At 42.1% G+C, this 13,367-nt stretch overlaps 1 protein-coding gene across 1 annotated transcript in view; it reads right to left on the bottom strand.

Moving 5' to 3' along the window:
• Positions 1–7,307, bottom strand: part of LOC137524938 (acetylcholine receptor subunit alpha-1-A-like) — a 33,092-nt gene extending 25,785 nt beyond the window's left edge. The window contains exon 1 of the mRNA XM_068245467.1: positions 7,068–7,307. Coding sequence (XP_068101568.1) covers positions 7,068–7,107 — 40 coding nt within the window. The 5' untranslated portion in view covers positions 7,108–7,307. The remainder of the gene's footprint in view (positions 1–7,067) is intronic.
• Positions 7,308–13,367: the final 6,060 nt, after the last annotated feature.

The raw sequence follows: 13,367 nt of genomic DNA, 5'->3' as shown, positions 1-13,367 counted from the left end.
GCGACTCTGAGACACAGGCGTCATCAGATCGCAGAGGAGGGAGCACAGCAGGCACTAGTGCTCCAGGGGCAGGCAGCCAGCAGCAAAGTCCTCAGGAACCCATGGACATTTTAGATGGCACTAGTGCTCCAGGGGCTAGCAGCCAGCAGCAAAGTCAGCAGGTACCACTGGACATGTCACACCTACTGTGGGTACCGCCAAACATGCAAGCACCCCAAATCCCTGCTTTCATTGCAAACAGTGGCTTAATGGTTGACATGAAAGGGAATATGTCACCAGTCGATGTTTTCCAGCAATTCGTCAATGACGATTTTTTGCAATTTATTGTCGAGCAGACAAATTTGTATGCCGCTCAATTCATTGAGTCCCACCCCAGGTCCACTTATACCCGGAAATGGACACCAACAAACTTGTCGGAGTTGAAAGTGTTTCTAGGCCTAACTTTCAACATGGGGCTAACAAAAAAATCGCAACTCGCAATGTACTAGAGTACAAATCCCATACACCACACCCCTCTGTACTCATCAACTATGCCAAAGCTGCGTTATCAGATGATCATGAGATTTCTGCATTTCAATGACAATAGTCAAAACAAGAGTCCAGACAATGCAGGCAGAGACCGGCTTTTTAAATTAAGGCCGCTTATAAATCACCTTAATTTAAAATTCAGTGAAATTTGTGTGCCTGGAAGAGAAATTGCAATTGACGAATCTCTAATGCCATTTCATGGCCGGCTTGGATTCAAACAATTCATCCCCAGTAAACGAGCCAGGTATGGGGTAAAGCTCTATAAGCTTTGCGAAAGCGGATCAGGGTACACCTTTGCATTTCGCATCTATGAGGGGCGAGATAGCATGCTACAGCCAGTGGGTGCCCAGCAGATATGGGAGCCAATGGAAAAATTGTGGTGGACCTCATGACCCCCTTACTAAATAAGGGGTATCATCTATTTGTAGACAATTTCTACACCAGCTTGCCACTTTTTAAATTTCTTTTTTCGGCTGACACCGTTGCCTGTGGTACCATCAGGGCAAACCGAAAAGGCTTTCCGCAAGAAGTCCTGAAAAAAAAATTGAAAAAGGGGGAGACTTGTAGTCTGCGCAGCAATGAAGTCCTGGCACTAAAATACAAGGACAAAAAAGATGTGCTTATGCTTTCCACCATGCACACAGAGGGCACAGTGTTAGTGACGTCTCGCCGATCAGAGACTGTCAAGCCTATTGCGATTGATGACTACAACAAGCATATGGGAGCAGTGGATCTGTCCGACCAGATGTTGGCCCCATATTTGGTAGCTAGAAAAACTAAATCCTGGTACAAGAAGGTAGGGATTTATTTGCTACAAATGGCAATGTTCAACGCCCATGTGGCATACAGAAAAGCAGGCAATACCGGGTCATACCTGCAGTTCCAGGAACAGATCATTGCATCTTTCCTTTTTGGATCTGGCACAACACCAGTACGCAGTGACCAATCCCAATGCGAAGACATCATCAGACTCTGCGACAGGCACTTTATGGAAGCACTCCCTCCTAATCCCCTGAAAAAATATCCTCAGAAGAGGTGCAAAGTGTGTGCCAAACATCAAATAAGAAAGGACACAAGATATTACTGTCCAGATTGTCCCTCCAACCCAGGCCTCTGCTTTACTCCGTGTTATAAAATATACCATACGGTCACCAATTATTAGAACCATGCCTATCTCCCCAAAAAAATTCTGTAGCCACCAGCTCTATTTGAAAAAAAAAATGTTTCCAAAAATAAAGAAAATAGACCAGGGGCAGCCTAAGGCATGTGCCATTAATTAAGGGCCACCATTCCCAGCGGGCCACCACATTATATTCTTATTTTTACAGTTGGTCATTGTTTATGACTGTATTTTGTTCATGGTTTTTTTTATGTTGCAGTTATACACATAAATGAATATCAAACAATAAAAAAAAGTGTAAAAGAAAAGTAAAAAGACAAAAAAAAAAAAAAAAAAAGAGCTAGGCATTGCTGCTACCTCCACGTGGTGCCTGGTGGAAACAGCGAAAGCTGGCAAAATGCAGTGGATATTTCATTTCATTTTATATTTGATTTATCAGCACTTAGTGGCTATGCAGTCTCTGCGGTGGATGTTGCCATTTGCCCTGCATAGGATACTATATTGACAATGGCGGATGAAGGGGCCACAAATTCTTTCTGCTGCTCCTGCACAGGCTGAATATAATGGTCAACTACATGATCATCTAGTAACAAAATAAGGCCTATGGCACATCATTTTCATCGTGAGAAGCTGAAGAATACATTTTCCAGTGTTTTATTTCAGTGGCACCTGTCACTTTCAAAATGCTTAGCGACAAACTGTCACCAACAGTCAAAAAAATATTTATTTTCAAACAAGTGGTCACACTTGTGCAATTTTCAGCAAAACCACAAAAATGTAACGGACACAATATACCCATCTTTGTATAGCCCTGGATCTCTACTTTTCAAAATGGTGGCACTTGTAGTACTTATTTTCTGTTCTGACACACATAGGACTCTGTGAAGGAAGCGTGACGCTATAAAAAGGAAAGCGGAAAAAATACCCTTCAAAAATCCAAATACGCAGGTCTCTTATAAAGGCCCACTACGTGGTCAGCTAGTAACAAAATAAAGCCTATGGCACATCATTTTCATCGTGAGAAGCTGAAGAATACATTTTCCAGTGTTTTATTTCAGTGGCACCTGTCACTTTCAAAATGCTTAGCGACAAACTGTCACCAACAGTCAAAAAAATATTTATTTTCAAACAAGTGGTCACACTTGTGCAATTTTCAGCAAAACCACAAAAATGTAACGGACACAATATACCCATCTTTGTATAGCCCTGGATCTCTACTTTTCAAAATGGTGGCACTTGTAGTACTTATTTTCTGTTCTGACACACATAGGACTCTGTGAAGGCAGCGTGACGCTATAAAAAGGAAAGGAAAAAAATACCCTTCAAAAATCTAAGTACGCAGGTCTCTTATAAAGGCCCACTACGTGGTCAGCTAGTAACAAAATAAGGCCTATGGCACATCATTTTCATCGTGAGAAGCTGAAGAATACATTTCCAGTGCTTTATTTCAGTGGCACCTGTCACTTTCAAAATGCTTAGCGACAAACTGTCACCAACAGTCAAAAAAATATTTATTTTCAAACAAGTGGTCACACTTGTGCAATTTTCAGCAAAACCACAAAAATGTAACGGACACAATATACCCATCTTTGTATAGCCCTGGATCTCTACTTTTCAAAATGGTGACACTTGTAGTACTTATTTTCTGTTCTGACACACATAGGACTCTGTGAAGGAAGCGTGACGCTATAAAAAGGAAAGGAAAAAAATACCCTTCAAAAATCCAAGTACGCAGGTCTCTTATAAAGGCCCACTACGTGGTCAGCTAGTAACAAAATAAGGCCTATGGCACATCATTTTAACCAGGAAGGGCCAAAGAACATTTTTTGAAGTGTTTTATATCAAAATCACTTGTCATGTGAAAATTAGGCAGGGTGAAAAGTGACAAAAATGTATATTTTCTGCTTTTACATCTGTTTTTCCTTGTCATATGCATATGAAATAAAATAATTGCTTGGAAACAATATTACTCAGAGATAGCCTAGATTGTCCTGAAAAAAACACCACATGTTTCAATTAGATAGCATAAGTAATTAAAAAGTTATTACTGTATTAAAAGCAACACAGCTGAGTATCAAAATTGTCAGGAATCTGAAGGGGGTAAAAACCCAGGAATGCGAAGTGGTTAAGGACCACTTTTGCGAAAATTCTAAAATTTAAAATACATATAAACACATACAAATAAGAAGTATGTTTTTTCAGAGTAAAATGAGCCATAAATTACTTTTCTCCTATGTTGCTGTCATCTACAGTAAGCAGTAGAAATCTGACAGAACCGAAAGGTTTTGGACTAGTCCATCTCTTCATGGGGGATTCTCTGCATGGACTTATTATTTCTAAAGAGACAATTCCTGAAAAGGATTTATATAAAGATGCAGACCGCCCCCTCCCCCCACCTGTTTGCACACTTTTTTGGCAATTAGGCAGAGCAACTGCCATTCACTAAGTGCTTTTGAAAATAGAAAAGCCTGAGAATACCCAACAGGAGCTGGTCTAGTCCAAAATCTGTCAGAATTCTACTACTTACTGTAAGTGACAGCAACATAGGAGAAAAGTCATTTATGTCTCATTTTACTCTGGAAGAAACGTACTTATTATTTGTATGTATTTACATTTTTAAAATTTTTTATGATCTTCGCGATAGGGGTCCTTTAACCATTTTAGCCACTTGGATGTGATTGTCATGTCCAGGCGGCTGTTGTTGCGCTGCTGCGTGCTTCCGCCTGCGTGCTCCCGCCCGTGTGCTCCCATGTTACCCCCCGTTAGCCCGGGGATCAATGAATGGAAACATAGTTTCCATTCATTCATCTAAGTCCCCGGTAGAAAGACCGATGGCTTCTTATCAGAAGCCACCGTCTTTCTGATAAAAAAAAAGTTTCCCGTCCTCCTTATGCTTCTTGGAAGTAAGAGCTCTCGCTTCCAGGACTAAAATTTTTTTTTTTTACTTTGGCCATCTTGTGGCTAAATAGTAAAACTACATCTACATACATTTTTTTAATTCAAATAAACACACATGATTACATTTAAAATTAGCTGTTTACCTCCCACACCAAAAATTACCCAAATAAAATTTTTAATGAAAAAAAAATACAATTGAAAAAACAAACAAACTTATATAGTTACCTAAGAGTCTGAAATTTTTTAACATGCATGTGAAAAGGGTATAGTAAGAACATCTTTTAAATTACAAGCTTGTAAATAGTGATGGACTCAAAACTGAAAAAATGCACCTTTATTTATAAATAAAATCTTGGCGCCATACATTGTGATAGGGACATAATTTAAATTGTGTAATAACCGGGACAAATAGGAAAATAAAATACATAGGTTTTTATGGTAGCATGTATTATTTTAAAGCTATAATGGCTGAAAACTGAATGTGAGAAAACGCGGAAAAGGCGCCGCGTGTAATGACAGCAAGGCGGCTGATTCCGCATCCAACGCGGCGGTCTGCATGCGGAAGCGTGCATCTAGTGTGGCTGAGCCTGTTAGTTCACACAGGTTTAGGAATACGCGCGCGCGTTGAAAGGCAGAACTTTTATGATGGCCAAGGAGGGATCAGCTGACCAGGCCGGTCAGCTGACCTCAGAGCTGGTAGCCATTGGTTGATCACTTCAGGGTGGCGCCAGAGAGCAATGCACTATATATGGTTGCAGCTGGCCACTCTCAAGTTGTCTGCCGTTGTGAACACTACGTGGAAGCACTCAGACCTTAGTCAGATCCAACAGTGTGTTTGAACCAGGAGGATCTGGGAATTCACACTGAGCCAGATTACTTGTGTTATTATTCTGTTATACTTCAGACTAGTTCCAGGGTGTAGAGACCACGGACCTCACTCCCAAGACTAGGGAACTTGTGTTATCATTCTGTTATTCATCAGACTAGTTCCAGGGTGTAGAGACCACGGACCTCACACCCAAGACTAGGGAACTTGTGTTATCATTCTGTTAATCATCAGACTAGTTCCAGGGTGTAGAGACCACGGACCTCACACCCAAGACTAGGGAACTTGTGTTATCATTCTGTTATTAATCAGACTAGTTCCAGGGTGTAGAGACCACGAACCTCACACCCAAGACTAGGGAACTTGTGTTATCATTCTGTTATTCATCAGACTAGTTCCAGGGTGTAGAGACCACGGACCTCACACCCAAGACTAGGCATTGTTTGATATTTGTTATGACCTGTTGCTTTCCTGACTATCTCACTGCTTTCTGATTCGGTACCACGCATATCTGATATTCCGATGCCAAACCCTGCCTGCCTAGGATACCTAATCAGCCTTCTGTCTTTGTACTTTGTCTGCCCGTGTGTTGCCGACCTGGCTTGCCCGACCTCGAGAACTATCTCTCTCCACTAAAGAGAGTCTCCAGATCAGTCAGTGACATCCACCTTCAGGTGTCACTCACTCTCTAGTCCTTCCTACCTTCAGCCTGACTCCACCCCTTGGAGAGTATCAGGCTGCAGGAAGGTTTCTGTACTCTCTATAGCAGTGTCCTCTGTACTGCCTAGGATCACCTGCTCGTCAGGTGGTTCACTCAAAGTCATACTGTTACACCAAACACTCACAATATATATTTATAGGTGTCCAGAGGTTAGTACTATATCTGTATTATTGGTGATTCTTCAGATCATCCATAATCAGGTATAGATCTGTATTCTTGGTGATACTGCAGATCACCAATAATCAGATTCTCTCTGTGTGCTGACACCGATCGTTACACTGAGAAATAATGATTTTTTTCCATTGTTTTCTTAATATATTTCTGTGAAAATGCATTTAGAAAAAAATAATTCTTAGCAAAATGTACCACCCAAAGAAAGCTTAATTGGTGGTGGAAAAAACAAGATATAGCTCAATTAATTGTGATTATCAGTGATAAAGTTATTGACAAATGAATGGAAAGGGGAAAATTGCTCTGATGCGTAAGGTGAAACATACCTGCGGGCTGAAATGGTTAAAGTAATGCCCATGTTTTCCTATGGCTCAGTTCCCACTATACGCATTTTAACTGAAATCTTTTTCACAATGCACTGCTATGAAAAAACTTATTAATGCACACTAACTTACACCAATACATTAAGTGTAAAAGAGCCCTAAGACTACATAACGATCATACTAACTACACAACAACTGTAGACACAACAAATAATACATGATCTGATGAAACAGCCAGTATTCAGACTCTTGAACTTGCTAGCACCATATAAATGCATAACTTATCATCATTGTGGTAATACTTCAGAGAGGCACAGGAGCGAAGGTATTTGGTACCTATACATCAATATCATAGAAGAAGAGTAACGACCTACAACTTATACATTTTTTAGAAACCTAAATAGATTGTGTATTGCATTCAGGTTATCAGGTATAAATCTGCCATCAACAGAAAAGGTAAAACCTAAAGTCAATGTGTACCTGTGACGAGTAGAATGAGATGTATGAGAGTAAAATCCATTTCCGTGCAGTCCTCTCGGCTCTTCTTCTCTGGTTACACGCCTCGCAGAATCACTGTGAGGGGGGCTGGACTCTGTCTTCCATTCCGCTGCCAGGAATGACATTGCTGGACTATTGTGGCTTCACACCTGTTCTGCCAGACAGCTGAAAGCTGAGAAATGACATGTGACGAGGGATGTTCTGAGATCTCCCATTCATGTAGACTCACCATGTCCTTCCACAGAATGCCCAGGCAGCTCATAGCTCATGGTGACCTAGTAGTAATGGTGGCTGGATGGTGTAATGGTTAAGGGCTCTGCCTCTGACACAGGAGACCAGGGTTCGAATCTCAGCTCTGCCTGTTCAGTAAGCCAGCACCTATTCAGATTGAAAAGCGTGTTGAGCATACACTTACAATGAGACACATAAGAGGTGATATAACAGAGAAGTGAAATGCAGTGTTCAGTTTAATCATCCAGTAATGCAGTAAAGTCAAATATTTGGTCAAGTAAGAGGAACTTAAATAGGAACTCCAGTGAACATAATGGGCTTGATTCAGTAAACGGTGCTAACCCAGTTAGCACGCCTAAAGACTTTGGGCGTGATAACTAGGGTGCTAACTGGGTCAGCACCGTTTACTAAATTTACATCGCGCGCAAAATCCCACACTGAAAACTTTGCGTGCCCACAGCGCGGTGTGCGCGAAATGTCGCATCGCGGTGTGACGAAAACGGTGCGTTGATGCGCCTATAAGGTCGCATTGCGTGCGACTTTAACGTCACATGGTGCGACATTAAGGTCGCACCCAATGTGACCTTATAGGCGCATCGGGTGCGCTGTTTTCGTGGTGCGCGCGCAAAGTTTTGCGTGCGGGACTGTGCGCGCGATGTGAATTTAGTAAAGGGTGCTAACCCAGTTAGCACCCTAGTTATCACGCCTAAAGTCTTTAGATGTGAATTTATCATGCCTAAACTAACTTTAGGCATGCTATAGGGCTTTTCACAAGCGTGCTAATAGCACGGTTTACTGAATCGAGCCCAATGTAATAAAAAGTGCTTCATTTTTACAATAGTTATGTATAAATGATTTAGTCTTTGTTTGTTTGCTTATTGTAAAATCTTTCCTCTCCCTGATATGCATTTTGACATTTATTACATGGTGACCTTTTTACTGCTGGCAGGTGATGTCAGTGGAAGCAGCTGCTGCTTGCCTTTTTGGCAGTTGGAAACAGCTGTTATTTCCCACAATGCAACAAGGCTCCCACAGTTTGATGTCAAAATCTTGGTCCTGACATCACACTGTGGGAGGGGTTTTACTACAGTATCAGCCATACAGAGCCCCCTGATGATCTGTTTGAGAAAAGGAAAATATTTCTCATGGGAAAGGGAAAATCAGCTACTGATTGTAATGAAGTTCAATTCTTGCTTACGGTTTCTCTTTAATTCAGTGTACAGTATTGATGTAAACATTTATCACGCTGGTGCGTGACGAGGTAACGTACAGATAATACACAACAATAGTACAAGGTACCGTCTAGATCGGTCAAAACTTGTGCACAAGTATATGTCAAAGTACAGAGTCGTTTAAACAAAATCGTAGTCAAATTCAAGCAGGGTCATACACATGTATCAGATGTCAGTCGTATTGCAAGGATCAAGCGGTAGCAGAGTCAGGGACAGGCCGAGTCGGTAACATAAATCAGATGGCAGTGGTACAGAAGGACTAGACAGGAGTAAGGTCAAAATGCAAGCGAGAGGTCGGTACACAGAATAATATAAGATGGTACTTCAATAATATCAGGAGGATATTACGAATGAATTACAACAATAATAATAATCAATACGAAAATAACAAATGACTGACTAACTGGAGTACATATATATTGTGCGTCTACACAATATATTAATGTAACTCAAGAATAGCTAGCTAGGTCAAGAATCAGCAAACTGATTAGTATCAAGGACAGTGAGTGAATGCAATCTCTGGCCTTAAGTACTATCCCCAATTCCCCAGAAACCACTCCCTTAGTAATGTCACTATAATGACATCACTGCTGACCTCAGCTAGATCCTCCTCCTAACTAAGCCTATAAGGCTTATCGGCGGCCGCACGTGCACGTTTGGTGGCACGCACACCTGAACTCACCGCCAGAGGGATGTCGGGGACGCCGCCCGAGGACATCGGCTGCGAAGTCTCGCCGCTCGCCCGGACCACGCCGGAGACGCCGCGGGACCTGCCGCTGGAAGGTAAGGATGTTACAACATTCTTCCTTTCTTGGCTACAAATCATCTTGGTCTCCCCCTGCCTACTCTTTAGGGTGTGAGCTGCCCTCTCTCATTTCCATGCAAAGGAATTTCTATTTCTTAAAAAACACTTATACATGATTGTATATTGGAATTGACTGAGAAACAAGTAATGAAATAAGCCAAGGCCCACGCAGGACACCGACTGTGAAGCAGGCCATTCTGGTGCTGGGAGCCATCTGGTAAAATGGGCGCCACATAGACCGCAATGTTAATTGCAGCTAGGTCGGTGCCAAGTGGTTAATTTGGACAAAGGTAACACAGAATAATTATTGTAATTAAAAGCGCAAATATTGGCAGAGGGAGTTTTTAGTGGTGAAGGCAGCGCTTACATTGGTGGAAATTGTGGTGGAGAGGGTAGCTTAGTATTAGGCATCGTTAGAGGGAGGGTTTACATAAGAAGAGGGTCAGGTTAGGTGATGGTTAAACATCTGTAAAAATTAAATAACAGATATTTTACTACCAGAATTAGCTAGCACTCAATGGTAGAATATAGAAAATTTAATGAATTATACTAGTGTCTATCCCTGATGCCTAAATTACTGCAGTGTTCTTTTTTTTTTTAAATACGCCACTGACTTTACTAACATTTAGTGCCAGCAGATACCTGATTTTCATCAGTATAATGCAATATCCTCTTATGCAAGCTAACTGCAAATCCCAGAAGCAGCCCGGTTGTTCAGAACTGGACCTAAATTCACAGGCGGACTCTCTGCCTACATCATGATGTCAGGTCCCACCTACCTTCCCCCACATCAGGACAATGGAAAGGGAAAGGTGGACGGGATGTGATACTATGAGTGGAAGGGAGGAGGAGTCACTGCTGCACTCATATTAAGCTCCGTGCGATTGGGCTGTTGATGGTACAATCTCATGTAGGAGAAAGTTTTCTTTTATTACTTCTAGGTCACTAAAGGCTCCCTTTAAAGTGGTCTCAGGTTCACTTTGTTGGCTTTTTTTCCCTTAAACAATTATAAAAGGGGTAAATGTTTGCTCTGGTCAGGTGAACATTCACCCTTTAAGTAGCTTTGAACCAACAATTTTAATAAAATCATTCTTCAGTTACAACTGTCTTAGCCTATGTTAGTTCTGCAGCTTGGGGAGCAGCAATCAATACATCATCTGGTAACTACTGGATATATCTACTGATAGCGAACAGATTTCTGGCTTTAAGTTATCAAATTTGCTGAAAAAATCAGAAAACGGCAGACATTATGGAAAGCCCATTTACAAAACGAATAGCTCAACTCACATTTATGCTAAAATGTAGCTAAGACACAGGTCATAAAATGTGTTTATACAAATTTTGTTCTTTTTTTTATTCTACATTTTTTTCAAACATCTATGTAATATGAAAGTTATTATATACAGTAAGGGCTCATTTTCTCTAGGGTTTGGTGGGGCCAGAGGCAATGCAGCATTTTGGTCAATGTAGGCATATGTGTCCAAGATATGTGTGCGTTGTCTAGTGCAGACCTATGTTTGTGAAAGGATATACGCACATGTCATCTGAAAAACTGTAGAAGACAGCATTTTTTTACCCGGGCACTAATGGGCAAAAAACTCAGCATTAGATGGAAACATCCCAGTCATTCTTAATGGGTTGTCTGATCTTACATGGATCTAACATGGATTTGCATGCGTTCATTGTCCAAAATTCAGACTCAGTGGATATGGGCCGTTATCCAAAACTCATGCAGTAGCAGATGAATAGTGGAAACACAGCAAACTGAGATAATAAAGGAAAAGGACTCACAAAGAATGTATAAACAGATATTTTACAAGGAAGGACATTTACAAAGGTGAGCTTTTCCTTTGAAGAGAATACGAGGCATCTACAATGTAAAAAAGTAAATACCTAAGAATCAACTGGGCTGGACCTCCCCCAGCCAAAGGGGAACTTTAGATGAGGACATTGTTCACTTAGCAAACTGAGATAAGAAAGGAAAAGAACTCACAAAGAATGAATAAACAGATATTTAACAAGGAAGGAAATTTACAAAGGAGCACTTTTCTTTTAAAACGAGTCTGAAGTGAGAAAAAAAAAAACAGATGCTCACCTAAGGAGAGGGAAAGCTCTGGGTCCCATAGAGCCTTCCCGGTCCACTTGTTCCAGCGCAGGATCCCCCATTCAAATCCCCTGCAGCAGGAGGAATCGGCAGTCTTCAGGGGCCCGAGCGCTCCCGAAGATGGGCGGGACTGTACTGCCCAAGAATACATGCTTGCACATTCGCAGTACGGAGAAGCCCGTCTTTGGGATCACTTGGACACCTGAAGACTGCCGAAGCCTTCCTCAGTGGCAGAGAGCAGTCTCTGACCCATCGGTTGGAGACTGTTAACTGGGGAGCCACCACTGGAACATGGGGACCATGAGAGGGGTGGGAAGGCTCGACAGGACCCAGAGCCTTCCCTCTCTGTAGGTGAGCATATATATATATTTTATAATCGCTTCAGACTCCCTTTAAAGAGAACCTGAGGCATCCACAATGTCAAAAAGTAAATACCTAGAAGAATTTCACATGCCAAAATAATCAACTTGACTGGACTACTTCCAGCCAAAGGGGAACTTGTTCACCTTGCCCCCAAATTAAGCATAAAAGGTATGTGAAGATAGTGGAAAATAAAGTTAAGATCTTGATCACATGCCAGTGCAGATTTTTAGTGTATGTAGTTTGGTGCTCCTGCTTCCGCTTTTACATAGGTATGACGACAAGAGAAAGGAAGACAAGCGTCCAAGAGCATGTGCGCTCATTAGACTCAGGGAAAGGGAGCCCAGTTGACTGAACATTGTCGGGATGAACATGGGGAGACCCCAGATGTATCTCCTTTGTACAAAGCCAGGACACCAGCACCCAAGGCTGAGACACCAATGTGTGCTCCTCCATCCCTCCCATACAGAGGCGCTCACTTCTGCATTTAGAGCCATTGAGTTATACTCCTATTTGCCTGATGAAGCAGGACCACACCTGCGAAATGCGTTGCACTAAGTGGAGTTCAATAAAAAAATTTGTATTGATATATTGTGACTCAATTGAGTTTTATATTTTTGAGGGAGGTAAGTCCACCTAAACATCTCCCTCTTTTAGATGGTTTTTAAACGTTTTTATTCTACTCTGGCGCCGCTGTACACCAAGCCTTGCTGAAATCCCTCCCACTCCAGCTGTCACACACTGATTGCTATTAGAGTAAGAGGTGCCCCAGGAACCCCAACCCCAACCCCTCCCCCCACCACCACCAACACCGTAATCTCTAGTTATTTGGCTTGCAGTCACTGCTATGTATCCCTTGTTCTTATTTCTTTCTGCTTCAATCACAATAGGGGAATACTAGCTGAGTGAGTTGTGTGCCCCCTCCTACACTGCCTCTGAGCCTCTGCCTGGAGCCTCTCTTGCCTCTGCCTCGGTCCGGCCCTGCCTTTGCAGGTATAGAACAGGTACACTTCTCAAAATACTTCAGCGCTGGTTGGCATCAATATTTCAAATCCACCACCACACCCTTCAAAGTGCAGGCTTACCAAGCGGATGAAAGACCCAGGTTATAAGGTCTAAGCGTTTGTAGTAACCAATCAACGATCAATACTTCTCCACCATACATAAAGAAGTCCTCTCTTCGTAATCCGTCACAGTTATCCTCAGTATAAAACCATAAAATAGATCTCCGTTTTGTTTAAAAACATCAGCTTTTAATTGCTCAGAAAAAATATCATAAAATTACTCACATCCGGGCCCTTTTCAAAGGGTCCCACAATATACAAGCGCGTTTCAATAATGTAAAATGCCGTTGCCTCACCAACCACTCGTAGGCCCAGGGCCAGGCCCGACCGGTTTCGCTATGGCGTCATCAGGGGCTAGCTCACCGAGTGATGTATGTTGGCTTGTTTAAATAGTCTTCCCATCCCGGGACTTCCTGTCGCAATGGCGTTTCCAAATTGCCACTGACGTCATTTCCGCCGCTACGTCTATCTATATCCGCCGCTTGA

This window comes from Hyperolius riggenbachi, chromosome 7 (assembly GCF_040937935.1).
Source record: "Hyperolius riggenbachi isolate aHypRig1 chromosome 7, aHypRig1.pri, whole genome shotgun sequence".
Lineage (NCBI taxonomy): Eukaryota > Metazoa > Chordata > Amphibia > Anura > Hyperoliidae > Hyperolius > Hyperolius riggenbachi.
Note: the sequence above shows the minus strand (reverse complement) of the source record. Positions and strands in the feature narration are given on the sequence as shown.